This window comes from Cydia fagiglandana, chromosome 16, assembly GCF_963556715.1.
Source record: "Cydia fagiglandana chromosome 16, ilCydFagi1.1, whole genome shotgun sequence".
Classification (NCBI taxonomy): domain Eukaryota; kingdom Metazoa; phylum Arthropoda; class Insecta; order Lepidoptera; family Tortricidae; genus Cydia; species Cydia fagiglandana.
The window spans coordinates 2,944,377-2,960,507 of record NC_085947.1 but is presented as its reverse complement, the minus strand read 5'-3'; the positions used below and the strand labels follow the sequence as shown (position 1 = coordinate 2,960,507).

At 41.9% G+C, this 16,131-nt stretch overlaps 1 protein-coding gene across 1 annotated transcript; it reads right to left on the bottom strand.

Annotated features, from left to right (window-relative positions):
- Positions 1-655: 655 nt before the first annotated feature.
- LOC134671713 (CCR4-NOT transcription complex subunit 11) lies at positions 656-15,493 on the bottom strand. Its single transcript, XM_063529546.1, has 10 exons — positions 15,335-15,493; positions 15,163-15,254; positions 11,837-12,060; positions 8,724-8,884; positions 8,387-8,531; positions 5,485-5,598; positions 4,177-4,365; positions 3,734-3,873; positions 1,551-1,854; positions 656-823 (listed from the first exon to the last, which is right to left on the bottom strand). Exons 1-10 carry the CDS (start codon positions 15,376-15,378, stop codon positions 695-697), a joined length of 1,542 nt encoding a protein of 513 aa, XP_063385616.1. The 5' UTR covers positions 15,379-15,493; the 3' UTR covers positions 656-694.
- Positions 15,494-16,131: the final 638 nt, after the last annotated feature.

Here is a 16,131-nt window from a genome sequence, read left to right as displayed (position 1 = left end):
ATCTAATGGGGTTGGCAACTGTCAAAGGTTTGCATAGATGGCGCCATCATAGCTTGCCCCTTTTTCTATGAGATTTGGCTTAAAAGGGTATTAAAAAAGCTAAAATTTTACATAATTCTAGGGATTGACGGGGCAAGCTATGATGGCGCCATCTGCTAAAAACTTCCACCGGCCAACCCCATTAGAACATTTCTTGAGCTAAATAAATTTTTTTGTTACATTGTTTTTTAAAACAAACTAAATTCATTCCAATTTACTTATAGAACAAGGTTCAAATTAGAAAAGAAAACTGTATGAACGCAGCAGCCGTAGACCAAGGCCACAGACAAGACATCCTCCAGACTGAGCATAGTAGGATGCTGTTAAGCAATAATGTGTCAAACCCCCATACATTTTTCAATAAGATGTCAACTCAAAAAATTGACGCTTAAAGTTGATATTTTATTGCAATATGGATGTGGGATGACGCATTTTTGCTAACCACCATCCAGTAGCGCTACCCCCTCTGCCACAAGTACGGTAGTTTTACTCAATTTTCGAGTCGAAAGTGTCTTTGTGAGACGCATTTTTGGCATCATCGGTTGCATGAAATAATTGCTCTATTTTCTCAAAACTCCGTCTAGAGGATTCCTAGTATGACCAAGGTCAAAGCTATTCGCGAATTAAATTGTATCCTAACACCTTCGCATAAGGTCTAAGTCTCCTTGGCGTCTTTATGCGCGGCGTCGCCGGAGTCGAGTTGCTTTAATAACCGGAACAGTGCTGCCGCCTCGCGGATGCGGCTGAACTCTACGCAGAACGCTTCCACTTCGATGAACAGCTCCTGAGAAATTAAAGCATAATGGTAAACTCAAAAATCCGTAGGTATATCTATATATACCTACCTATACTGTTATAGGTAGGTACATATAGATATACCTACCTATACTGTTATAGGTAGGTAGGTATATATATAGATATATATCAATCAATCAATCAATCAAAATATACTTTATTCATGTAGGCCTAGCAACAAGCTCTTATGAATCGTAATTAATCTTAATCTAAATTATCAGAGCAATTTATTGATGTTAATATTATTCCATAATAAAATTGGATTATTATACATGTCAAATTTAACACTAAGAATTTCAGAAAAGGATCGTCAAACATTAAAAAAAAAATTGTATAAAAAAATACTAGTCTAGAATTTCTAGAATAAAATCTAAATATATATACAGAAGAGTTGGAGTGGCGATAGCGGCGAAAGTACCTATAAAGGCCTTAATAACTCAATGTTTATCGCGGGTCTAACAATAAAGTTGACCACACCAGTCGTACCAATCCGTTCTGCATGTAACGGTCGCGTATATCACACGTAGACTTTTGCCTGTATCTACATTTTGTATTGTATGACAGTATACGACAGTAGTCAAACTCACCTTAACATTAATAATCTTATTCCGTATAAGCGACTGCAAGAACACGCACACCAGTCGGTTTTGCATGTACCGGTCGCGTATAGCTATATTTTGTACAGAGTGAAACAATATGACAGTGGTCACACTCACCTTAACATTAATAATCTTATTCCGTATAAGCGACTGCAAGAACACGCACACCAGTCGTACCAGTCGGTTTTGCATGTACCGGTCGCGTATAGCTATATTTTGTACAGCATGAAACAATATGACAGTGGTCACACTCACCTTAACATTAATAATCTTATTCCGTATAAGCGACTGCAAGAACACGCACACCAGTCGTACCAGTCGGTTTTGCATGTACCGGTCGCGTATAGTCTCGCACGTTGATATGCAGTTGCTTATGTAGAGGTGGACGAATTCGACTGGTAAGTCTACGGATGTTGTTAACCTGAAAAATTTCGATAAGTTTAAGTTCTGTTTTTATATCTCGTGGCTCCTCTACACGATTCGAGGGAGCAAGTGATATTGCTATCTCATTCTACCGCATGGCTGCGTCCCTTGGAGTGGCCGGCCGGCGCTGGCCCATCGTGTAGAAGAGCCATCAGACATAGGCATGAGACATAAATGTAGGTTTCATGCACAAATTTCGGAGTTGGTCCCATATCAAAAGTTGTTCAGTATGGTCTACCTAATCACCTCGCACAATATGGCTAACGGTCCAAAAATGACCCTGTAGACGTCCCACTGCTGGGCACAGGCCTCCTCTCAAGCATAAGAGGGTTTGGGCTAGTCCCCACGCTGGCCCAATGCGGGTTGGGGACTTCACATACACCTTTGAATCTCTTCGCAGATGTATGCAGGTTTCTTCACGATGTTTTCCTTCACCGAAAAGCTAATGGTAAATATTAAATTTAAGGAGCACGGAGATGGCCACCATGGGGTTGTGTTATAGAGGCGTCTGGCAGCTGTTCATCGGTGGCTAGTATCTTACCTATTAACAACTTCCATGGAGTGTAGAGACATTTCCATGTTGACAAGAACACTGAAGTACTCTGTGATCTGCTGTGAATGGATCAGTTTTAGGAGCACGGAGATGGCCACCACGGGATTGTGTTATAGAGGCGTCTGGCAGCTGTTCATCGGTGGTGAGTATCTTGCCTATTAACAACTTCCATGGAGTGTAGAGACATTTCCATGTTGACGAGAACACTGAAGTACTCTGTGATCTGCTGTGAATGGATCAGTTTTAGGAGCACGGAGATGGCCACCACGGGATTGTGTTATAGAGGCGTCTGGCAGCTGTTCATCGGTGGTGAGTATCTTGCCTATTAACAACTTCCATGGAGTGTAGAGACATTTCCATGTTGACGAGAACACTGAAGTACTCCGTGATCTGCTGTGGGTGGATCAGTTTGAGGAGCACGGAGATGGCCACCATGGGGTTGTGTTATTGAGGCGTATGGCAGCTGTTCATCGGTGGCTAGTATCTTACCTATTGACAACTTCCATGGAGTGTAGAGACATTTCCATGTTGACGAGAACACTGAAGTACTCTGTGATCTGCTGTGAGTGGATCAGTTTGAGGAGCACGGAGATGGCCACCATGGGGTTGTGTTATAGAGGCGTCTGGCAGCTGTTCATCGGTGGCTAGTATCTTACCTATTGACAACTTCCATGGAGTGTAGAGACATTTCCATGTTGACGAGAACACTGAAGTACTCTGTGATCTGCTGTGAGTGGATCAGTTTGAGGAGCACGGAGATGGCCACCATGGGGTTGTGTTATTGAGGCGTATGGCAGCTGTTCATCGGTGGCTAGTATCTTACCTATTGACAACTTCCATGGAGTGTAGAGACATTTCCATGTTGACGAGAACACTGAAGTACTCTGTGATCTGCTGTGAATGGATCAGTTTTAGGAGCACGGAGATGGCCACCACGGGATTGTGTTATAGAGGCGTCTGGCAGCTGTTCATCGGTGGTGAGTATCTTGCCTATTAACAACTTCCATGGAGTGTAGAGACATTTCCATGTTGACGAGAACACTGAAGTACTCCGTGATCTGCTGTGGGTGGATCAGTTTGAGGAGCACGGAGATGGCCACCATGGGGTTGTGTTATTGAGGCGTATGGCAGCTGTTCATCGGTGGTGAGTATCTTGCCTATTAACAACTTCCATGGAGTGTAGAGACATTTCCATGTTGACGAGAACACTGAAGTACTCCGTGATCTGCTGTGGGTGGATCAGTTTGAGGAGCACGGAGATGGCCACCATGGGGTTGTGTTATTGAGGCGTATGGCAGCTGTTCATCGGTGGCTAGTATCTTACCTATTGACAACTTCCATGGAGTGTAGAGACATTTCCATGTTGACGAGAACACTGAAGTACTCTGTGATCTGCTGTGAGTGGATCAGTTTGAGGAGCACGGAGATGGCCACCATGGGGTTATTCTCCACCAGCTCTGGTAACTGGGGATAAAAATATATATTAAGTGGGGTAAGATGGACTTTGATGTACTGCCCTAGGATTTATTTATTTAAGCGAATGGCGTATTAACATTGTAGGCAATATGTGACTCTCCACGGGTAAAGGTGCCTTATGACGGCTGGCGCTTACGTCGCAAAACACCGCAATAGTTGGAGCGGCGTTAATAATAGCGTAAGCGCCAACCGCCATAAGGCACCTTTACCCGCGGAACGTCACATATCCTGGCATTGTTACATCCGTGGCATTCCGTGGTTCCTTCTTGTGGTTTTGTCTCTTTCGCTCACCTGATAAGGCGTGACTCCTATCTCATAGACGACGTTAGGTTCGTGGTCTAATAGGGCCAGCAGTCTTTGTTGCTGGGACACACTGAGCGCGCCGCGGAGCGCCATCTGGGTCAGCTGCTTGGCTTCGGAAACGGGGCTTTCCTTCCCGTCTTCTTTCTTCTCCTCTGGCTTTTCTTTCTTATCTTCTTGCTGCTGTGCAAATAAGAAATAATATATCGTCGGGTGACAAGCAAAACTCATTAATTACTATCAAAAAAATTAAGTAAGAATGCACTTTATTACACTTGTAACACGGTTTATTGTCCAATAATTTCAATGGTGTTAGTTAGTGTCTTTTGCTTGTTATTAACCAAGGTCACGGGTGTAAAACTCCTTCCTTCGTGGCAAGGCTCCATTCGGCTCAGCATAGCTCCGAGCAATTATTAGGGTCGACACAACTTGTAGTCCTTTTGCGTGCACGACCAGACCAGCACCAGATAATTATTAGAAAAACACAGATATTATTTTTTTAAACAATTTCTATTTAATAAATCGGATAGAAATATAAAGTAGGTGAGTTGTCCGTGACGTCACGGTGTAATGTTTCATCTACGGCACCATGCCGCAGGTGGATATTTTGTAATCATTTATTTTAAGTTTAGTTTTATTTATTTTAGTTTAAGTTATGTAGGTTAGTTATTTAATTATGTTTTTTTAAGTATGTATATTAAGTTCGTATGTTTATAAATATATGTTTAATAAATATACCTTTAGGCATTAAGTCCGCCATTTGTACTTTATTTGTTATACAGGGTGTCCCAGAATTCGACGTCAAGCCGTAAACGGATGATAGACCAAGTCATAACAGTTATCATAAAAATACAAAAAAAAAACCAACTCATGTTTTTTAAAAATTATGGTCACTTTAAAAATTTACAAAAAAATCCTGGTAATGGTTCTAACTCTTGTTACTACAAATTCCATAATTTATTCTAATTTTTTTATTATTGTGTAATCTTGAATAATTACAGGGTGAGGATTTTTTAGTGAATTTTTAAAGTGACCATATTTTTTAAAGAACATGAGTTGGATTTTTTTTTGTATTTTTATGATAACTGTTATGACTTGGTCTATCATCCGTTTACGGCTTGACGTCGAATTCTGGGACACCCTGTATTGTGCAATAAAGATTAAAATAAATAAATAAATAATAAATGTTTCATATTAATTCCATATTAGTAAATCGTTTCGACAGTTCCAAAAAAGTAACTGATTTGACTAGTAGGAAAATACCCTATTCTGTAATTAGTAAGTATAGTTAAGACTGACCTTAAGTTTAGGCTGGTCCTTGGCCTTGGCGGGTCGCAGGCCTATCAGCCCGTCTTGGGCAGTGTCGAACATGGGTATGTGCGCGCCGCGGTTCACCAGATTCTTCCATACTACCTATAAAAAAAATTAATAGTTCACCGAGCGTTAGCGAAGGTCTCCATTTCAGCTTGGGCAGAAATGAACTACTTATAACAGTACAAAGGTAGCGGTCACGATAGCCGCGCGCCGCGTACTGTCGCTCGCCGCGCAGCTACGAGCAAAAAGCGTAACCATAGGTAACCGTCTAACCGTAAAATTAGCTTAATAATGACACTGCCACACTTCGTATTGTCAAAGGTGGGAAGTTCGCTTAAAAAAAAAATAGCTTAATCGTACTCGGATTTCATATCATCACGCTGCGCGATTGTTGCGCCATTTAGGGCCCCCCCACATCTGGCGTCTTTCGAGCGTCGGCGTCTGTCGGCGTCGGTCCAGCGCTATGGAAAATGACGTCGCTGCGCAGTTGCGTCGACGCTGCGTCGACGTTGCGTCGACGTCGGCCATAGAATTGTAGACGCCGACGCTCGAAAGACGCCAGATGTGGGGGGGCCCTTAGGGTCCTAGCTATATTGGTTGTTCAATACGCTATAGAATTTCCAATTTAGCAGAAACCCTAAAATGGCATAACAATCCCGTGTGGTGACTATACCTTTTTAGGGTACCGTACCCAAAGGGTAAAACGGGACCCTATTACTAAGACTCTGCTGTCCGTCCGTCCGTCCGTCCGTCTGTCACCAGGCTGTATCTCACGAACCGTGATAGCTAGACAGTTGACATTTTCACAGATGATGTATTTCTGTTGTCGCTATAACAACAAATACTAAAAACAGAATAAAATAAAGATTTAAGTGGGGCTCCCATACAATACGTGATTTTTGACTGAAGTTAAGCAACGTCGGGCGGGGTCAGTACTTGGATGGGTGACCGTTTTATTTTGTTGCCTTTTTTTGCATTATGGTACCGAACCCTTCGTGCACGAGTCCGACTCGCACTTGCCCGGTTTTTTTTGTGTCAGGGGTCAATACATTTACATAAGGCCCCTTGGAGATGGGGTGATATGTGGGACTCACGATACGACCCGTACTTCCTCTGTTACTCAAAGGGAGGGGAGGAGAATATTACCCACCAACTTCCCCTGCGGCGTTACCCTCTCTGCCGTTATTGGGGAGCATGTGGACTGAGCATAGTCGCGCTACCCCCTCTGCCACGCATACAGTAATTTTACTCCATGTTCTAGTCGAAAGTGTCTCTGTGTGACGTCCGTGTCTTTGAACGGACCAATCACGGCACGGGACTTCGCTCACCTCGTCCCGCGCACCCCCGCATTTTTGGCATCATCGGTTGTTCAGCCTCTTTCAGACTATGGAGTTTAATTGATATACTTGTTGATTTATAGAAGAAACATTATTGTCAGTTGTGTCAGTCAATAAAGTCATGTAATTTTATAAACACGTTTTTTGCTTCAATTTTAAATAATTAACAATAATATCGTGAACATGGTCCAAACGAACCGGATAACTAGAAAGACAGTGATTTAAAATCGTGAACATCGGTCGCATGAAATAATTGCTCTAAACTCGGTCTAGAGGATTCCTAGTCTATGACTGTACCTCATCAGAGAAGGGTATCTGGTCCAACAGGAAGGCAGGCGGCGGGATCGGTCCCCTGGCCTGCAGGGTTCCGTGGAGAGATAGATAATCCGTCGCCATCAGAGCTTCGATCAGCTCCTTCATTGCTATCCGGTTTGTAGGGCTTCTGTAACAGAACCAGTAATATCTATATACCCATACCTCATCAGAGAAGGGTATCTCGTCCAACAGGAAAGCGGGCGGCGGGATCGGTCCCCTGGCCTGCAGGGTTCCGTGGAGGGGGAGGTAATCCGTCGCCATTAGAGCTTCGATCAGCTCCTTCATTGCTATCCGGTTTGGAGGGATGCTGTAACAGAACCAGTAATATCTATATACCCATACCTCATCAGAGAAGGGTATCTCGTCCAACAGGAAAGCTGGAGGGGGGATTGGTCCCCTGGCCTGCAGGGTTCCGTGGAGGGGGAGGTAATCCGTCGCCATTAGAGCTTCGATCAGCTCCTTCATCGCTATCCAGTTTGTAGGGCTTCTGTAACAGAACCAGTAATATCTATATACCCATACCTCATGAGAGAAGGGTCCAACAGGAAAGCAGGAGGGGGGATTGGTCCCCTGGCCTGCAGGGTTCCGTGGAGGGGGAGGTAATCCGTCGCCATTAGAGCTTCGATCAGCTCCTTCATTGCTATCCGGTGTGTAGGACTTCTGTAACAGAACCAGTAATATCTATATACCCATACCTCATCAGAGAAGGGTATCTCGTCCAACAGGAAAGCTGGAGGGGGGATTGGTCCCCTGGCCTGCAGGGTTCCGTGGAGGGGAAGATAATCCGTCGCCATTAGAGCTTCGATCAGCTCCTTCATTGCTATCCGGTGTGTAGGACTTCTGTAACAGAACCAGTAATATCTATATACCCATACCTCATCAGAGAAGGGTATCTCGTCCAACAGGAAAGCTGGAGGGGGGATTGGTCCCCTGGCCTGCAGGGTTCCGTGGAGGGGGAGATAATCCGTCGCCATCAGAGCTTCGATCAGCTCCTTCATTGCTATCCGGTTTGTAGGGCTTCTGTAACAGAACCAGTAATATCTATATACCCATACCTCATCAGAGAAGGGTATCTCGTCCAACAGGAAGGCAGGCGGCGGGATCGGTCCCCTGGCCTGCAGGGTTCCGTGGAGGGGAAGATAATCCGTCGCCATTAGAGCTTCGATCAGCTCCTTCATTGCTATCCGGTTTGGAGGACTTCTGCAACAGAACCAGTAATATCTATATACCCATACCTCATCAGAGAAGGGTATCTCGTCCAACAGGAAAGCGGGCGGCGGGATCGGTCCCCTGGCCTGCAGGGTTCCGTGCAGGGGGAGGTAATCCGTCGCCATTAGAGCTTCGATCAGCTCCTTCATTGCTATCCGGTTTGGAGGGCTTCTGTAAGATAATAATGATATTCTGTGTAAGTAAATGTTTTCATGTATAAAATAATAATGTGTGTTGTAATAGAAATAATGTGTTGACATGTAAAATACTTCTTTTTTATGTCAACACATCGTTAGCGCGATGTAGAACACGCTTCAACCAGTACAGCGACATCTAGCGAACAATTGAGTAAACTCAACTTACCCGTCTGACAGCGGAATGAGGGCGGGAGCGGATGCTCTCGCCGTAGAGCTGATATCCGCTAACCGCTCCGCCACAAGCGACTGGAGCGGCGACAGGTCGAACTCTAGGTCTTTCGCGTTTACTTCTGTCATTATTACTTGCTTTGCTGTCTTCTTCATTACCTGAAATGAAATATTTTCAACCGATGGAGGTATATAGTTCGTTTTTTTAGCATTAGAAAGAACTTGCAAGAAGGTAAGCGATCTTGATATGTCTTTTAATTGAAAAACGCTTTTTAAAAATCAGTAACTATTACTTATCAAAGCAGAAGAATATAAATGATCGTATTAGATTCATAATTGTTACATATTTGCCGTAACTTATTTTTAAAATGTGTTTTTCAATTAAAGGACACATTAAGATTGTTTACCTTATTTCTAATGCTAAAAAAAACGAACTATAGTAATCGACAGAGTTATAATAGGGTATTACTGCAACGTTCTGCTGCCAGAGTGCAGCACTAGCGCCTCTCGTAAACCATAGAGTCATCATCATCATAATCATCTCAGCCATAAGACGTCCACTGCTGAACATAGGCCTCCCCCTTGGACCTCCATACGTGCCGGTCGGAAGCGACCCGCATCCAGCGTCTTCCGGCGACCTTAACAAGGTCGTCTGTCCATCTTGTGGGTGGACGTCCTACGCTGCGCTTGCTAGTCCGTGGTCTCCACTCGAGCACTTTTCGATTCCATCGGCCATCTTTTCTGCGTGCAATGTGGCCTGCCCCTTGCCACTTCAGCTTGCTAATCCATGTGGGCTATGAACTATAGAGTAACTTATACACACTGTGCCTTAAACTGATTTTTGACAAGTTTTCACAATATGACATTGATGCATCACGGCGGTTTGTTTACAAAGGGCCTACCGGGAAACGCAAAAATACGCAGAGTTTCGGGTAATATACCCTGTTTGCACCATCGTACGGAAGGATACAAAGATTCATCTATACTAAGAAACATCCTGTTGTTATACAAGAGGCTAGTAATTAGAGAAGACTGGCAAACACTACTTTTAAATTATTTTTAATATTCTCAGAAAATTCAATAGATAGCCATATTATATAAAAATATGCCTAAATTTTTTCATTTCACTTTTGTAACAGCAGGCAGGCTAGTCCATTTTTTTTTTGTTTCGGAGTCAACAATAACAGTATGGTGTCAGTTTTCATATGCACAAAGCTAATTATGCAAAAATATTAAATAGCCCCACCTACAACTACGATGAGAAGATGGCCGATGGGGTCGTAAAGTGCTCGAGTGGAGACCACGGACTAGCAAGCGCAGCGTAGGACGTCCACCCACAAGATGGACAGACGACCTTGTTAAGGTCGCCGGAAGACGCTGGATGCGGGTCGCTTCCAACCGGCACGTATGGAGGTCCAAGGGGGATGCCTATGTTCAGCAGTGGACGTCTTATGGCTGAGATGATGATGGTGATGACAACTACGATGCATCACATGGGGCATACACTGTTGTATGGAGATTCTCAGTCTTTTATTCACTATCCTCTTACAATAGCAAACTAATATTATGAAACATGTTGAAAGTGCACAATGCACACAACACAGACCTTGTGTAAATGTGTCAGTGTCAAAGTGGACACAAACTGTTTATACGAGCACGGATACGCAAATAATGTGTAACTTTGAACGCTTAGGCGGTAAATAACAACTTTGATCATGTGTGAAGAACTGAGTAGGTACATAATACCTTTGACTGTGTGAGATAGATAGAATCGGTTAAAAATTAAATATTACGTGACATTTTTTACACAAATTCACTAAGACCCACGGTAAGCTCAAGAAGGCTTGTGTTGAGGGTATTCAGAGATGCGAAAAATACTTTATAAAAAGTATTTAAATACAAAATACAAATACTTCCTTGATAATACTATTTCAAATGCAAAATACAAAATAGTTTTTGAATTTTTATTTAAATACAAAATACGAAATAGGTATTGTCAAAATACTTTTTTAAAATACAAATACTTTTCAATAAAAGGTATTCTGAGTAGTGAATACCTAGTCTGAATTAAAAAGTATTACTCGGAATTTCCGATTTGAAAAGACTCTCTTTATTCTTTGAAGTCAATCCTCTATCTAAAGTGCAAATTTCTAGTTGTTTGCTCATATTAACCGGTAGGATGTAGGTATGAATGATGGTTTTTATCGCAATATAATAAAAGCATTACTTTGTAATGTTTCACAGCTAGTATAATGCCTCTCGTTAGTGTGATGAAAACGTCTCGATTGTGTTTCACCAGGGCAGAAAAGTTTGTTCTCCTCTCGTGCCTTGAAACCCTCCCAACACTCAAGATTACACTTTTTTAACCACTCGCTACGCTTGTGGTCATGTGCGACGTTACTACACAGATTCAACAGTTCCATGTTAAAAGAATGAGAGAGTTGCCAGGATTGTAACATCAGAAGAGATTGTAACTCCTACCTACATTAACTATCTACTATAAAGTATTTTGTATTTTGAAAATAGGTCCCAAAAACTATTTCAAATAAAATACAAAATAGTTTTCTTCAAAAGGTATTTAAATACAAAATAGGTATTTTGAATTTTGTATTTGCATTTTAAATACAAGTATTTCAAATAAGTCACATCTCTGAGGGTATTAATACATCGACATATTATAATAAATCGGCCAAGTGCGAGTCGGACTCGCGCACGAAGGGTCCCGTGCCATTATGCAAAAAACGGTAAAAAAATCACGTTTGTTTTATGCGAGCCCCACTTAAATATTTATTTTATTGTTATTTGTATTTTAGTATACCCTTTGTGCGCGAGTCCCATTTGCACTTGGCCGTTTTTTTAGCATTCGTTGTTATAGTGGCAACAGAAATACATAATCTGTGAAAATTTCAACTGCCTAGCTACTATGTTTCATGAGATACAGCCTGGTGACAGACAGACGGACAGACAAATGGATAGACCAACAGCGAAGTCTTAGTAATGCCAATCCCAAATTCTGTAAGGACTGTACTAACTTATATTATTCATCTCACACATTACGGCTACATCATGAAAAAACTTTGTATTTTAATGTGTTTAGTTCAATTTACTTACATCTCTGACATTGCCACTAGTAAACCCGTGTAGTTGTCCAACAAACAGCCTCTCCTGCGGACTGAGCGGCGTCAGGCCAGGCTTCGACTCCAGCAAATGCAGGAACAGTGGGCTGAAGGGGCTGTCCACTTTGTATATATCGTGGAGCAGGGCTAGGGCGACCACACGCTGGCCGGGGAGGGAGAGGTCCCCGCCAGTGATGAGGGATGATAGGAGGAGACATACTGGAAAAAAATGTCCTTGTTAACCCATTTATCCACAGTTAACACTTTGACTACCGAGAACCCGCCTGGTAGGCACTCGTAATGTTTGCTCAGATGCCGGACAACCCGCCCAGCGGGTTGTTTTGTACGCAGATATAGACGACCGGTTTCTGGGGTAGTGCGCCGTTTTTTGCCCGGTTGCGAAAGTGTTAAAAAATTCACTGCTAAAAAACCACAAAAAGAATTACAAGGTGGCCATTTTTGTAGTATAATTTATTTATTTATTGATTGATCAATAAGTAACACAGGATTACAGTATTAAAACCAAGGCAGTATGAAAATACAAAATAAAAGAAAAGACTAAGAAAAACAATGCCTACACACAGAGGCGTAACTAGGGGGGGGTTGGAGGGGGCACGTGCCCCGGGCGCCGTCCAAGGGGGGGGGCGCCAAAATGGGCAAAATACCTCCCATAGAAAATGGACCAGCCAAAATGTAGGACACAGCCAAATTTTTATTTCGCGACTTGCTCAGTAGGTGTAATCCCAAAATCTCCCTGGCAAGGAAAATGCAGTTATTTTTTAGCCAACCTGTATACAGGATGATCCAAACCTTGACGTCCAAAAATTTTTTTTAGTATCGTCGTCGTGGGTTATCAGAATATATATACCCCATGATTAGCCGATTTTTCGTAGTTTACGAGTTTAACTTTTAACTTTTGTTAAGAAATTCCGGGGTGAAGCTTTGCTTTGCTTTTATGTCTTCTAATACATGTTCGTGGTATTTGCACATATAACATGAAATAGCGATGGGGATGTGACACCATAAAATAATAGTAGAAATAACAAAAGAGGACTTTTTTAATGAATTACTAATTTGGAAGCTTTCCACCTCAGTTCCTTTGACCGGCGACTCTGAAAAATTAGGACTATTAAGTATCAATTTTTTGACCTTTTAAAAAAACTTAGGGTCTAGCAGTTCCTAAAATAACAAAAAGTCCTTGAAATCGCTTGTATTTTATCATTATTTATTTTTTATTTATTTAGGTAAGGGCAACATCTAAGCTTGAACTCAGCTCAACTCAGCCAAGTGAGGATGCTGTTGTTTTAGCAACTGCGCCGTTGGTCAAGGATTATGTTACAAAAAGAAACAAAGTTCAATAGTTTTTTTTTTTAAATTAAATCTTCACCCCAGAATTTCTTAACAAACGTTAAAAGTAATAAAAATCATAATTCGAAAACTACGAAACGTCGGCTAACGTACATATTCTGATAGCCCACAGCGTGAGAAATTTAAAAAAATTATGGACGTCAAGGTTTGGACCACCCTGTATAAGACATGCCGTGATAACATCGCTCGTTCTGTGATACTAGAATGTCGTGAAAAACCTGTGTCAGGTTTCGATGTGGGATCGGGACAATCTAGTCCAATTCAATCCCACCAAGACTCAATTTTGCGCGTTTAGGGCTAAGAAAACCTCATTTTTCAAGGCACAAGCCTTCCCATGTCAGGGAGTATTGGGAGCCTCGGTGTTGAGATCTCCATCAGTGACGTCCAATAATTTCGTAGCCACCTTGCTGGGTAGGCTGCGCTCGTATCCAAATAAAACTCGGTGTGCTCAATAAAGGGAGGCGATACTTTACTCTGGGGTAGACAGATCCCATTTATTGAGTACTGCTGTCACCTTTGGGCAGGAGCATCTGGATGCCACCTTGGACCCTTCAAATCAGTCCAAAGGCGCGCTGTACCTGTGAATAGTCTACGATCCCAAACTCACAAGCGATATTGAACCTTTACGGCCTGGCCACGACATTGGTCTAAGGCGATCGGCGGCGGCGACCGGCGGTAAGTCGCAAAAACAATAACCCGGCGACGCATAATGCATGCCACGAGCCGAGCGGCAACGCGCGCGGCGTGCACCGGGCGACCGGCGGCGGCGGCGAGCGGGGCGGGGTGCGACTCGAACATTTGTATCGGGCAGCGCGGGCGATGCCACGACTTTAGAGCGGCGCGACCGGCCTATGAAGCGCGACGGATCGAGCGGGGCGACACGGAACAAAACATTTTGTTTTTTTTTCGAGCGACATGGAGACGGAAGGGTTTATTATTGAAATTTTAAATGTACTTTCGCGTATTTAAGTATGTTGTGACGTCTCCACACTTATTCTTGTGTAAGTAGTCGTTTTTTGGGTGCTTTATATATACAATATATTAAATACTAAACTAGATGTAAATAAATTTGTCGTCCTGTATTTAGCCCATGCACCCATTGACAAACAATGAAATATATTCTAGGCACTTTTGAAAAAAAAAACATGATTTTAAATACGTCTACATCCTAGCCGCTCCTAGTCGCTGCCGCCGCTACTGAAAGTACGTGGCATGCCTGGCGGTCGCTCGCGTTTGTCGCGCCGCCAGCCGCCCCGCCAGTCGCCTTAGACCAATGTCGTGGCCAGGCCGTTAAGTCTAAGGAGATCTCCAAAAATAAGTGTATAAGTTTTAAAATGGTCGGCAACGCGCATGTGACCGCTGACCATCAGGTGGGTCGTAAGCTTGTTAGCCACCGATGTACTAAAAACACTTTTTTGTCTCAATTAAAAGTAAACTGTAAGTAATAAGTAAAAAAGTAACTCTTTCGTTAGTTCATTTCGTTTGGGGGGGAGGGGGGGGCGCAAATTTGGTGCCTGCCCCGGGCGCCATATCCTCTAGCTACGCCTCTGCCTACACATAAAAATTAAATTAACTAAACATTAGATTTGAGCGATGATGTAACAGTGTGGCTCCGTAGCACTGTCTGATTCGCTGTAGGGTTTGGCATAATATCTAAGTGTGCCCTATAAAGACTGTCTATGTGTTTATCACCAAATGAAATGTGAAACTGGAGAGGAAATACTGGAAGGAGTTGGAGGCTTTTGCTGACAGGCACACTGAACTTATAATAACAAATTAAAAAAAAATTACTACAATAAGACAGGATTCCACCATTGAGCGGCACAAGCATTTTAGTACTGAATGCCGCAAGGCCGTACTAAAATCGGGCCCCTTTTCTCTGACCAAAAAGTACATTAAAATCTTTAAATATGATTTAACTACTAAGCAATTTGTTAAGTATAGCATACTTACAATTAAAATGTTCAGTTTTTGGGAACCGCTTTTGTACTTGAGCACATATTGAGTCCAGGCTCTGTTGGTCCACTGTTTGTTCAGAAAATAAACTGTAACGGGATAATAAATCGTTTAATCGTTAGGAATACAGATGTTTTACTACTTTTACCAGGTTAGGAAATGTACTCACTCTAAAATGTATTTGCTATTCTCATTTATTAGCTGCTGCGTCATTATTATAGACTTAATATAATACTAAAACTAAATTACTAGAACTATTTATTATCTAGTTATATTAACAATCTTAAAAATCTGTTACAATAAACATTTCTATCGTGCAACAGAATTATAGTATTTTTGAAGGTTTCGCTTCTTACTAAAATATTATGATAACTTAATCGTAATAATCGTTTAATATTAAACTTAAAAACAACGAGATAAGGTTGGTGATAGCTTAAACGTAAACAGGAAAATTGTTTCTATTGAGTTATATTTGCTGGCATAACTTTAAAACACTACAAATGTCAATATGACAACGATGACATCGACTAAACTACCGTAGTGATGCGCTAAGTCTCGATTATGTAGCTTAAAATTCTAATAATTTTAATATAAAGGTTTTCCCGGTTTTGACGATATTGAATGAATGAATGAATAAATGAATTTCTTTATTACAGACCACATTAATTCCACATATTGTTAGTTTAAAACTTAATCTAATCTACTTGAATTAAAACGCCTGCTTAAATATGAGTTATGAGACTACTGTAAAAAAACAGATAAGCGTTGTTTTTGCAAAAGCAAAAATGTTTGTTAAAATAATGTGACTTTAAAGACCTATTACAAATTCCTTATGTTGATGCAGTTAAGCAAAACTGAGTCAACCCACAAAATATCGAAAACTATCACAATTATCACAAGTATTAAGTACTTAATAATCAAAAGGGAATACCTTCGCAGCGCATTGTACGTCTTTTTACTAAGAAG

Coding starts and splice junctions, on each gene's coding strand:
- LOC134671713 (XM_063529546.1), bottom strand. CDS start 15,378: ATGACGCAGCAGCTAATAAATGAGAATAGCAAATACATTTTAGA. Junction 12,061..15,162: donor AAAAACTGAACATTTTAATT/GTAAGTATGCTA, acceptor ATTTTTTTCCAG/TATGTCTCCTCCTATCATCC. Junction 3,874..4,176: donor TAGGAGTCACGCCTTATCAG/GTGAGCGAAAGA, acceptor TTTTATCCCCAG/TTACCAGAGCTGGTGGAGAA.